The sequence below is a fragment of the Chamaea fasciata genome, unplaced genomic scaffold, assembly GCF_029207755.1.
Source record: "Chamaea fasciata isolate MVZ Bird 193981 ecotype frontalis unplaced genomic scaffold, bChaFas1.0.hap1 SCAF_3, whole genome shotgun sequence".
Lineage (NCBI taxonomy): Eukaryota > Metazoa > Chordata > Aves > Passeriformes > Sylviidae > Chamaea > Chamaea fasciata.
Genome location: NW_027094088.1, coordinates 29,778,320 through 29,790,739, shown reverse-complemented (window position 1 = coordinate 29,790,739; position 12,420 = coordinate 29,778,320). Strand labels below are relative to the sequence as shown.

General features: G+C 41.9%; 1 protein-coding gene across 1 annotated transcript in view; it reads right to left on the bottom strand.

Annotated features, from left to right (window-relative positions):
• Positions 1–3,246, bottom strand: part of PPP1CB (protein phosphatase 1 catalytic subunit beta) — a 29,249-nt gene extending 26,003 nt beyond the window's left edge. Inside the window, exon 1 of the mRNA XM_066178465.1 lies at positions 3,008–3,246. Coding sequence (XP_066034562.1) covers positions 3,008–3,059 — 52 coding nt within the window. The 5' untranslated portion in view covers positions 3,060–3,246. The remainder of the gene's footprint in view (positions 1–3,007) is intronic.
• Positions 3,247–12,420: the final 9,174 nt, after the last annotated feature.

The window sequence follows — 12,420 nt, the reverse complement described above, 5'->3', positions numbered from 1 at the left end:
AAGAGAAAGTCAATTCCAAATGAGATCTCAGCATTCCTAAATTCACCACTTAAGCAATGAAAAGAGGATAAGAACTTGGTATATGCAAAAGAACATGGAAATTAAAAGCTAATGTCCTAGAAGACTATTAACATCCATTACATCCTTGCTCAGGTGAGTCTGTGAAAACTATCTCTAAATTTTACTCAAGAGTTAATCGGCCTGGCTTTCAGCACTCAAAAGATCTTCAAAGTAAGAAAGTATACATTCCAGATAAACATGTGGGCAACACTCCCTGGGGACTGGGAAGATGTTCTTGAATTCTCCCAAGCAGACCAGCTGTAGGCCACTTCATAGTGATATTTCAAAAAGAAACCAAAATCACAATTAAACACAAAGAAAGCAAGACAATTTAAGCAGGTAATACCAATCAAAAGGCAAGTTAATGTGTCATATAACCCAGAAGCAACAAAGATAAAAACAGTCAGAGTAGCCTAATTAAAGTAGGAGCAAGAACTCCTGACAGTTAATATCACAGCCTAGAAACAGGTGCCACCACCCAGCAACCCAGTGACAGCAGTAAGTTTCCTACTGCTGTGGCTTTTGATACGTATTTGCCACCCCTGAAAAATTACACGCAGCAGCCACTGAGAAACAACTGTAGGCTGTTAAAGCCATACATTTCACTTAAAGCGACCAAAAGGACTAAATATGTACTGCATGACAACATTTAATGAAAATGTACTTTTATTATTTCACTGTGCTGACACTCACACCACAAAAGCCATGTTTCCTTCTCCTTTTCCGTCAAAGTTGAAGTGTGAGCAATGGAGGCAAACAACTTGGCTTTGAACAATTCAGCTGGAGATAGGAGTTAACAGAAATTTTTCTGCACAACCAGCGCGGGGAGGGATTCACACTCGCTTTACCAGAACAGGTCAGCTAAGCAACAGCAGGAGCTCCAGAATGTCAGCTGCCAATTGTACCCAAAAAAAAAACAAACCAAAAAAAAGAAGCACGCTTCATTGTGGAACACTGCTAAACAGCAGTAACCACAGGTTAGAATGCTACAGGCTAGCAGTGCAACAAATAAAAGGTGTTAAAAAGAAAGCAAAATTTTTGACACACAATGCATTCCTTTAATTGCTGTCATTTTTTTCAAAGAAAACCTGTAAGAATGACCTAGTCTGTTACAGATACAAGATGTTTTACAAGGCACTCCTCTAATGTTAGCAGATGACGTGCAGAAAGCAAGCACCCCATTCCCCTTAAGAATCTTCATAATCTCTGCTCAGAATTAAAAACAGACTCAGAAACAGAAAAGAAAAATGACAAGCAAGGCTTGGTTCAGAAGTTGCACGTACATATATCCCTAAAGGTTCAAGTGCTATGGAAGACAAAAAGCACAGGTCAGGCTGCTGAAACACAAGGCTAGAATCACAACCCAAAAAGCTACAAAGTTATAATGCAAGTATGTATGGCGTATGTAAACTGTGTGGAAGACGTATTTTAAAAGTCTTCAGGAAAAAGAAAGAAAAGCAGACTGACATTTAAGAGGGAACAGAACGATCCAACAGGTTGCATGCCAAAACACTGCAGAATCCCCTCCTCTTAAAGCAATCTATATTTAAATTACTACACTATTGTGGAACAAGTATCTTTCAAATATATTACCTAAAGTGTCTCAAAAGCCCCAGAACCATAAATATACACGTATCCTAGTGTCCCCCCCGAAAAAATCTCCCCTAAAATGTCAACATTTACTAGGTTATTATTTAGCTTGTCTTAAAAACCTACCTATTAATCTGTGTTTCAACATCTAGAAAAAGGGAGATTTATCTGCATTAGCGATCTAAGAGAAACTTCAACTGATACTTGTTTCTTCATACCATATTACACTGCACACTTTAAATCACAAACATAAACAACCGTTCAAAGACTTCATGTATTTTCACGTGAAATACATTTTATGTATTTTTAAATACTGATTTTGCTGCTCTTAATTTTCATATCGAAAAAAGATGAGACAGCAGCTACTAAGAAGTCCTTAAAGCCCCAAACCTCCTGCTTTGTAGGAACTCGGCTGAACAAAACACAGCTTTGCAAAACTTATTTCACTTCCCGGACTATACATGCTCCATAAATTCCTTTCTATAAGCCTTCTGCAATGTGATCCAACTATCTAAGGAGTACAGCAACCAAATAAATGAACTGCGCATACCCATGCAAGTACTCTCATCTCCAGCATACCAGGTATTTGTTGAATGTGGAATGAAAGATTAATGGAAAGAGAGGCCTAAGAAGACTAAACATTCATGACATAACTTAAATAAAAAGAAAGCGCTAGCAATAATTCCTCAGCTTCTCCAAAAGCAGGCAATAAGTGAGCTTCTTCCTTACTCTAAAGGACAGACTCACTATTTAATACACAGAAAACCCTTCACAGCCTTTATCAGCCACCCATGAGAGCCACTTCTGGAGACTGCCCCGCAAGCAGGCTGAGGAATGTCAGCGCACTAAATCCCTCTGCTCCCAGCGACACTCACGTACACACAGCCCCACACCTAGCGCGGCGCGCAGACGGAATTTTACACACGGAGGACTGCGACTATAACCCGACCGGAGGGGCGGGGGGAAAAGGCCGCTCAAGAGCTCAGCGAGCGAGGCGTCCCCAGCTCGCCCCTCAGCCAGGCAGCTGCAGCGGGGTGAAGAAGGGAAGATGGAAAACGAGGCTTTTTTTTTTTTTTTTTTTTTTCCCTAATAAATAGGAAGGCAGCCAGACAGGGCGGGCACCCCCCGCGCACACCAGCCCCTCCTCCCTCCCTCGGCGGGGCCGCAGGGCCGGGGCTCGGGGCACCGGCGGGACGCGCCGAGCCGAGCCGAGCCGAGCCCGCTCCCAGCCGCCACCCCGGGCCATCGGCGCAGGGAAGGCGCTGGCCCCGCTGGCCCCGCACGGCGCCGGCAGCCCCGGCTCTTCGCGCGGGGAGCGGCGGCGGTGCCCTCCGGCTCCCCGCGGTGTCCCGCTCACCTTCCAGCAGCCGGGTGATGAGGCTGTCCACGTTCAGCTCCCCGTCCGCCATTTTGTGGCCAACAGACTCAGTCCCGGGCGGGGAGAGGGCGGGGTGGAGGGCGCTCCACGGAGGAGGAGGAGCAGGGGAGCGGCGGCCGCAGCGACAGTGGCTCCCCCCACCCCCCCTCCGGCGGTCCCCGGCGGCCGCCCGGCTTCTCCGGCTCCCTCGCAGCTAAATGGGAGAACGCGGCCACCGCTCCTCCCCGCGCCTCCTCCCCTCCTCAGCAGCCGCCAGGGCGCATGTGCCGCCTCGCCCGCCGCCGCCGCTCCGCGCCCCGGCAGCGCGCAGGCGCGGCGGGCTGGGTGGCGCAGGCGCGGGGCGGCCCGGCCGTGCCCCGCTGCCCGCCGTGTCGCGGCGGCGTCGGCAGCGCTGAGCGCGGACAGCAGGCAGGAAAACCGGCCCCGGGAGCCGCCCGAGGGTCACCCCTCCGCCTGCTGGCACCGCTCCTGTGCGATCTCCCAGTTTGTTAAAAAGAATTAAAAAACCCCTGTCATAACTGGTGTGACGAGCTGTGCTCCTTACAGCGCTCTTGTAACGCAGTTGTCAGAGAAATCTCTGCGGTTCGTGTTTCACTGCGGCTGGACCTGCTAACAGTACTTTTTTGGTGATTTCAGGAACTTTTTTTTTTTTTAGATGAGCTCTCTAAAGACATGTTTACATACTTCTGTCAGCAGATGCTTGCCTTGGATGGACAGAGAAGTGCTTTAAAATGTAGGTGGTGAAAACTCCCTGTGAACTGGGAGAGCAGATAACTGCATGTATGTTGACAAAGTAACAAAGTGCAGATGTTTTAGAAAAAACCAGACCTCTCCTTTATATGACTAAATATAGATGTTGATGTAGAAACTTACCTCTGGGAGCTTGAACTTGAATTTTTCCGTCAGTCTCTACAAGCCACCAAAATCCTGCCACCTTATATAATGTCGAAACCCAATTTTTTATCCCTTGATTAGAAGAAAATGAGTATGAGCAAAACAAAAGCAATTAGGACAAGGTGGGGCCATGATTAGGTATCAGATGATGCTAGGTGTTGAGACAGGTGAAAGAACACTCTTTTGAAATGCCTACACAGGTAGGCAGGACATATGAAAATAAAATTTCAACTCATCTGCTCATGATAGCACATACAACTACCCTTTCTTATTTTTCAAATTCTGCTAGTATTGGAAATCTAAATTTAAAAAAAAATCCTAAAATGTTTTTCTTTCATTTTTGCTTAAACTAGGAAAAGTAATTATTCCACTTTAAAAAAGTTCATCCTTATCCCAGCTACTTTATTGCTGCCAAAACTAATAGATCTGCAGTCCCTCTTGAGCTTTTAGGAATTGTCCCAGTTTCGTTTCACACAACTGAACTGCCCCGGAGGCTATTTTAAGCCATCACAACATCAGGTTCAGACATAAGAATATATTATCGCAGAACATTCTGCATTGATAATTAAATGGGGATATGAAATTAGTTTTCACCGTGGCATAAAAATATAATTAAGACATCTTCCCAAACTCCACAGGATGATAAACTTTCAGGTACACTGAGCAAAACAATCCCCTAACAACTGTTTTTACTAGGCATGTCAGCACGTTCCAGAAACAATTCAGCAGCATATCATAACAACAAAATAATTTAGTATTAGCAGAGATGCTATGAAAAAGAACAAGCTGAAAAAAAAAAAAATAGCTCATTTCTTTCCATGTAGATTCTGTGCCAGTGTCTTGTTTTATTTGGAACGTGCCTGGGTGACAGCTACTGCCCAGCTGTACCTGGGTTGTCAATTGGGTGGAAGGTCCCCTCACTGTGCTGCATAACCCTGTAAAGTTTGCACTCCCCTTTCTTTGTAGCTTGAGCAGGAACACAAAAACGTGGGTTTCTCTCTCAGTGGGTTAAAACTTAGCATGTCCTATTGGCATAATCCAAGTACAGAAAAGAGAACTAAAAGATCAGAGAATGAGGCTCATTGTCCTCTGCAATATGGAAAGAAATAATTAATGAAAACATTTTCTTTGATCAAAGGTAGATGTTCAGTAATTTTTTGGCATTATACCATGCACCAAAGAGAGCTAACTGGTGATTCAAGTACAAGGGGAAACTGGACTGATGCCTTGACAAAATCTCATTAATAATGCTCACCTTTCTAAATTGTCTTTCAGTTATTTTGAGATTCCTCTCATGTCCACCAAGATGGCTTTGCTCTTAACTTTCCCCTACTTGGTCTCGGTGTCATTTACCCTAAATACTCCATGTGTCAACATTCCTCTCCTTATCCACGTGCTGTCTCAAGGTGTCCTTTAATTTGCAGTGCTCTTCTGCACAGTTTGTCAGATCTGAAAGACAGACATTTCCAAAGAAAATGGCAAAACAACTATGTGTTAGTGAATGTCATTCCCTAAACTATGACTGTGTAGACACGAGTTCTTACTTAGGCCGCTGTTGCTGGGAGTTTGAGAGTTGCTTCCCCAGCTACAGAGCACTGACTCAGCGTCTCTGCTGTTACCTACTCTTTCCTGGTAACCTTATGTTGGTTCAGACAGAACTTCTGCTACTCACTGCACATTAAATTTAGTGCACTATGTACACTTTTATGTTATTTACTACATAAATAACTTTGTAACTTTCAAAAACCATTCATTGCCCTCCTAGGTCTGTTGTCAGTTACCAGGTAGACTGTACATGGCAGTATTTTCCAGCATTATCCCATCACTATAGCTCGTTTCTAATGCACTTTTTCACCTTGGCAGACTGTAACTCAGGGCTGACTGCAGCTCTTATGTGGATGGGAGGGAGAGGCCAGTAGGAGCCATGTGGTTAGTTTTCCAGTGTGTAATTAGGAGCATATCCTCCCTGAGTGGCAATAGCTAAACCACTGCTGCCTCCTCAGTGCCCTTTTCCAGTTGCTTACTTGAAACAGAAATTAGTGATCCAGTTGACAGTGTATTTCCTTAGGAGAGTTTGTTTACAAAAATATTTATAGATCCCATCTCTTTAGTCAGGAATGATAAGAAAATGTATTAGGGCAATCTCAAAATAAAGAAAATCTGCTGATAATTTATCCCTATTTTGTCAAAAAAGCTTAGATTAAGAGATAGAAGAAGAAGAAAAACCAACAGATCCCACTCTGTAGTACTTTATGACCCTTTTTTGTTTCTCAGTATTTGCACTAAAACTGCTTAAATAGTTTGTTTTTGTTATAACGTTTTAAGATGTAAAAATAAAATAATTATTCTTCTACACTGAACTAAACCCAAGATTTTCTCAACCTTTCTCACAAACTAAGGAGGAGAGTCCCAAACTAGCCAGTGGTTTGCATTTGGAGGCACATAGCAAGGATGTGAAAAACTCTTCTCTGAACTCCTGCATACATACTGATTCTCTTGGTATCTCTGCTTGGAACTGCAATGCTTTGTATTAACAGCTAAACACCCACTGGCCCAGGCACTCGAGTCTGTGTCTGTGTCCAATGAATGCCCCAATCATTCAGTGGTCTGTCTCCCTTAATATAGTTTTTGGTTGAAATACATCATAAGATCTTTGATTGAGACGCAAATGCCATACTCATCATTGCTTTGGCAATAGTATTTTTTGACGAACAAGATTGTTTTGTAGATTAATACCGACCCTTGATTTCTGTGAATGTAGTTATGCCATCATTGCCTTTTATGCATATTTAAAAGGCAGGGCAGGGCAGGTCTAGGTGTTCCCAGAAAACAGATTGTTTATGTCCAAAACCAATGCTGAAACAGTTAAAAAATGAGAATAGATACAGTAAGTAAGACCTATGTTGAAAATCTTAGTTTTAAAAAAAGAGCAGCTCTCCCTGCCCTATCCCAACTGCTCCTAGGTGGGTTAGAGAACCTGGAAGGCAGGAGAGAGCCTCCCAAGAGCTTCATGCAAATTAAGGACAAGGTGAAGCATAACCAGGGTTATCCATCACAGGTTACTTCATCTCTCTGTGTCAGAACTATTTAAAAGTGTGAGAAGCATTGTTTTGATTTATTTTCTCTAAATTATATTTATTAGCATGTGATACAATCTCAGTTCCCGTGACAGCCTGTCCTACTGCCCACAAACTCTGAGAAATACACAACACTTGCTGAGGTGTTACTCCCCAAGCGAGGAAGGGGGAAGGACTTCTGAAGCAAAACAAGGAAAATAATTTGGGCCTGCAAGATCTGCAGTTTGCAGGATGTCAATCAAGCTTACTATTCCTCTGCTTTGGAGAGGAAAAAATCTTCTACTCTTTCCCAGGAAGGAACAGCTGCAAGAACTGAAAGTGTCTGCATCTATTTTCCTCAGTAAACATGAGAATATTTAGTTTCAGCAAAAACGGATGGTTTACACCCTGTGAATATGCTGGCATTTGACACCAGCAGCCAGTTTCACAAAGTGCATGCAGAGAGTTAGAAAGAACCCCTTAAACTCTGGGACCTGACACAAGAAATGAAAGCTCTGAAGGCAGAAATAACAGATTGACTACAAGCCCATCCTTTATCCAGGGATCTCCAAGTGCTCTCTAAATATCATTAATCAGACTACATAACAGTCCATGAAGTGATTAAATTTTGACACACATTTCTTAAACTGAGGGTTACACTTAAAATGAGAAGGTAAATAAGTTGCTCCGGGTTATGTGGTGAGTCACAGTCTGGTCTCCTGCATGCTCTGTCTGTCTACGTCTCTTCTCGCTAATGTGTCTCCAGTGTGCTGTGTCCTCAGCCATATTCCCAGGACACAATTTTTAAATGTGAAACCATTACAGTTAACAGCACAGGGACAGGATTGCAGTGGATGCAGCATAAATCACCATAGCTGGGGCATCTGAGTGCACTATGGGGAATTTATAATTTGTTAAAGGGATTTATGAACAGCCCTCAAACTTCTTGCTAATGGCAGTTGCGGTGGGTGTTAAGTGAATGAAGATTCTTAATTATTTGATGATTTTTATTGATTTGTGTTGTTATTGCTTAACATCACTCTAGTAACAAGGCATCTGTCAATCCTAAAGTGTTTTCCAGCCAGTGATTTATTCAAGTATGTGACTCTTACAGGTTCTCACTGTTCTGTTGGACTGCTGAGAGGCTGATGTGGTTTGCTCAAGAGTACTCATAGCTTGCAGGGTAAGGCTAAGGGGGGGGTTTTGGGCATCACAGTCACTGATGGATGCACCATGCGTTCCTGAGCCAAATCTGCCCCTGCTGTCTTTCTGTTCTCTGCTGCACATAAAAACAGGTTTGGGAAGGATTTCTTTTTACCTGCAGTTTCAGGAGGAACGTTCCCACAAAAACACATTAATTCACGACTTGGTGAAATACGTATTTACGGTGAATCACTAGGTATTGCTTCTCCTTAGACCTACAGCCATGAGCCCCAAAGGGGTTCTAGTCCTGGTTCAGGATGCAGCAAAGGCCTGCAATATCTCCTTCAGTTTCCTGGAGAAGAGCTGTGTTGTGCTCCAGTTTTTCCCATCCTCTGCATGATGGAGGGTGTGTCACTGAGCACACCTGCCCTGCAGTTGAGGCAATGCTATAATTTAATATACTTTATGATCAGCATTTTAAGAGTTTGAATTTGCTATTTCTCCATTATGTAATTACATAATAATATTAATAATAACAATTTAACTAACATAATGTATGTGAAGTTTGGCTGTTGCTTCTTATGTAAATTAGAGATATTTAGCAATATGTTGCAAAATGGATATGTCTATTTCAGACTGAGATGTAAGAGGTTACTTTGATTCAGAAGAAAATAAAAAGAAATTGTTGGAAAGACCTATTTTATAAAGAAATAACTATTTAATTATAACTCTTTATCCCACGGCTTATTCTCTAACATAGAAACTGCAGAGCTTCAAAGTGTTTAAATTATAAAAAAAAAAAAGACCAAACAAAACCACTCTGTACTTCTGTCTCTTTAGAGAAATTCAGATATTTAAATGTAGATTCAGAAACTGAAATTATATACAAATGGGGAATTTGAGCCTGAATTTTGAAAAGCAGCATGAACAACTAACTAAACATTAAGGAAATAGCTAATCGTTAGGTAGAAAAGAGCACTTATTTTAGTTGTTAATCTGCTCATAAGAAGCAGAGACACTCTATATTTAAAGTACACTCCAGAAGAATTATAAAGGAATTTAAAGTCAAATTTAGATATCAAAATGTGTCAGACAGCTTGACTTCTACCAATTTGTAACTAGCACTTCCCATTCCTACTAAATTATGCAGCATTTTTATTATCTGTTAAGTAATCTAATTTAACCCTGTTGTTCCAAAAATAGTTCACTTGCATACAGTATGGCTCAGAAGGACAGGAGATAGGTGAGACCTCAGCAATGAGTCACACTGACAGGTTTAAGCCTTGAGTCAGCAAAACCTGGCCTTACTCTCAAACCTGGCTAGACTTGATTCAGAGGAGGCCATAGCTGTCATTTGGGTTTGGGATTGTACACCATGGTCTCCCAAAAGTGTATCCCAGGTACACAGCAACACACGTGGCCATGGCTGGCCATGCTGTGCTTTCCCTGGTCCCAGCTCTGGCTGAGGTGGTCATTCCAAGCTCCTGCTCTCCCTCCCCACTGTGATTTGCCATCCTTGCACCGTGCTGATGTGTTTGTGGGACTGCACTGCAGGTCAGGTGTCTGCAGTGATCCAGATGATTAACAGCTCCCTCTGGCTCTCTGGAAAGCAGTAGCTTTAACCCATGTTTCTCTGGGTGATCTGGTGTACAGCAACCTCCCAGAGACACGTGTCTCAGTCCAGCTGAAGACTGAAGTCTGTAGTATGAGGCGGAAACTGGCAGTGGCTGGTGGAGGAGGGGGCTGTCTGAGCAGCCCCCCAGAGCGATGGTGTGGGGTAGCTGTAGCATCAGTAGGCTAGCAGGGAGGCTACAGCCCCCAGCTACAGCTCCTGCATCCTACTGAGTCATCCCAGGACTCCAGATAAGCCTTGTGTCTTATCCTGTCTCAGCCTGCCACCTGCAAATCAGTGATAACAAAATTTAAATAATTCAGAAGAATGTAGCAAGGCTTAATAGAGGTTTGTAATATGTTTTGAACTCCTTGCATACAGTAGTGCAGAATTTAAGGTATCGCTGTTCCGGAGCGTGTTGCTAGTAGTGCTGTCTTCCTTTAATAATTCCTGCAAACTCCCTGTCTTCCTACTTTCATTATCAGTGCGAGGCTTTGGTGTCATTGTGTTGCTTGGACACCTTCTAATTTAAATTTCATGTTTTGATTTCTGGGTGATAACTTCAAACACCAATTTTCTTCTGCTACGCTATGCAGCCTTTTGCTCATTTTAATGAAACCTAGCAACCATAATGTAAATTGGAAAAAACTACAGCCCATTAGACTATTGAAATCCCTGAAGATTTAAATTATTCACTATTAACAGAACTTGTATAATTATAGGTTAAGATATCACTTAGGCATTTAGCATACATCAACTCCACTGTTAATTTTTAGCTCTTGATCTGTATTAGTAACCTCAGCTTGCTAAATTAAAGGATATGCCTCCAATTAGCCTAAATTTAACATTCAAGAACACATCTCTGGTGGGATGATGCTTATAAGTTTAGAACATCCAGGCAATTTCAGCTGATCTACTAAGTCTCTATCACAAGTGGAAGAGAAAACATTTTCTTACAAACACTTCCATGACTTTCATGGGGGTAAAAGAAAAAAGGGCAGTGCTCCATTTTGTGTAAGATCCAAAGCCAAACATGTGACAAGCATTGTAGTCCTCTGCCCCTGTAGGGATCCCAAAAAAAAGTTTGTACCTGGGAACAGAAGCAGCTGGGTCATTGAATGAGGACATTCAGAAACCAAAACACTGAGGCAACAAGAAAGCATTGAGATACATAGAAAAAAAAGGAAGAGCACTGACATTGCTAGCAAAAAAACCCCAACCCAACCCAAACCAACACAGTAAACAACAAACCAGCAAAAAAGCTGTTACTTTTCCCCAAGAACTTTCCCTGTGTTTAACACAGCAGGGCTGGGTAGGACACTTCTGTTTGTGCACTGGACATGATAGGTATGTACTACAGTGCAGGCAGTTGTGGCACCTGTGGTATGTGTAGTCCTTGCAGAGTTTGATGCTCTAAAAACAACACTCTGCACAAGCTGAGTGTCAGAGCTAAGCAGTGTAAATCCCTCATTCAAAGCTGAGCTCCTTTTTTCGGGATTGTCCCCAGGAACCTTGAGCATCTTTTTTCCAATTAAATGACCAGAAAAATTAGTGTGACAGAGTTAAAATCTCATGTGCTCATCCATTAAAGTAAGAGTGCTTTCTGATCTAAGTAAACTGTAATTGGCTGGTTAAATAACAGGATTTCAGCCACACCTGGGTAGTTTTAACTCCTTCTTGAGAGTCAGAAACATGGCCGTAGTATCTTCAATAACACTCAATAACAATAACACATTTGTCTTTTTTTCTTCCGAGAGCAATTACTTTCTGTTTGCTAGTGTATAAATTAGCTCTTCTGTTCCACCAGGAAAGAAAGATTCCTGGTAACCATCTGTGTATTTTTCATACCATTTGATACCTGCTTTAGATGGTTTGCTTGCACAACATAGTCCTGGGTAATCCTACTTCCACTTCTGGAAAGCCCTTTTAAAATATGTAGCTAGAAAATGGTTCAGGCTTCAAAGCAGATGATGAGTTTGTTCACATGTGCTAGTCAGAATTTGGAATAGAATCTGAAAGCTTTTGTCTTGGCCAACACTGAGAAAAAATACAGCTTTTGACAGTGTCCTCTTATATCCAAAAATTAAAAAAAAATAAATTTAATGACTGATCTTGTTAATGAGGAGAAGTGCAGTGCATTTCATAGCTGTATAATTGTGTCATAATTCAAAAAATGGTTGCTGATATTGATGAGTGTCTCCATAGGAAAGCTCTGAGTGATAACAAATCCTCTTGCTGGGAAATCTGCTTATAAACTTGTAATGGCAACCATTACAGAGAAGGAGAAAGCACTAAACTGGAAAATGCTATTAAAAATGTAATAGAACCCGAATTATTCAAAGCTTAGTCATGACATTCATTCAGCAAAACTTGTTGCAAAGTGTGGATTTTATTTGAAACAATTGGAATCAAAAGATTATACTACTAATACCTAACTTTGGTGTATGCAGAACAAATGAAAAAGAAAAAGAACATTTTCAGCTCACAGTACATTAAGCATTTTTTCCAGTTTATTTTTTTGTTGTTGCTGGTTTTTTTTTTTACTTAGAAAATTGGACCATGCCATATAAAACCTTTTTTCATGTTAAACAGTCAGTGTAGTATGTGCATCTTTTTAGTTAGACCTCCAAAATTATGGTGGTGCCTCACTCCTTTGACAGTTCCTTCTGGCCATGCCAAATTCCAAA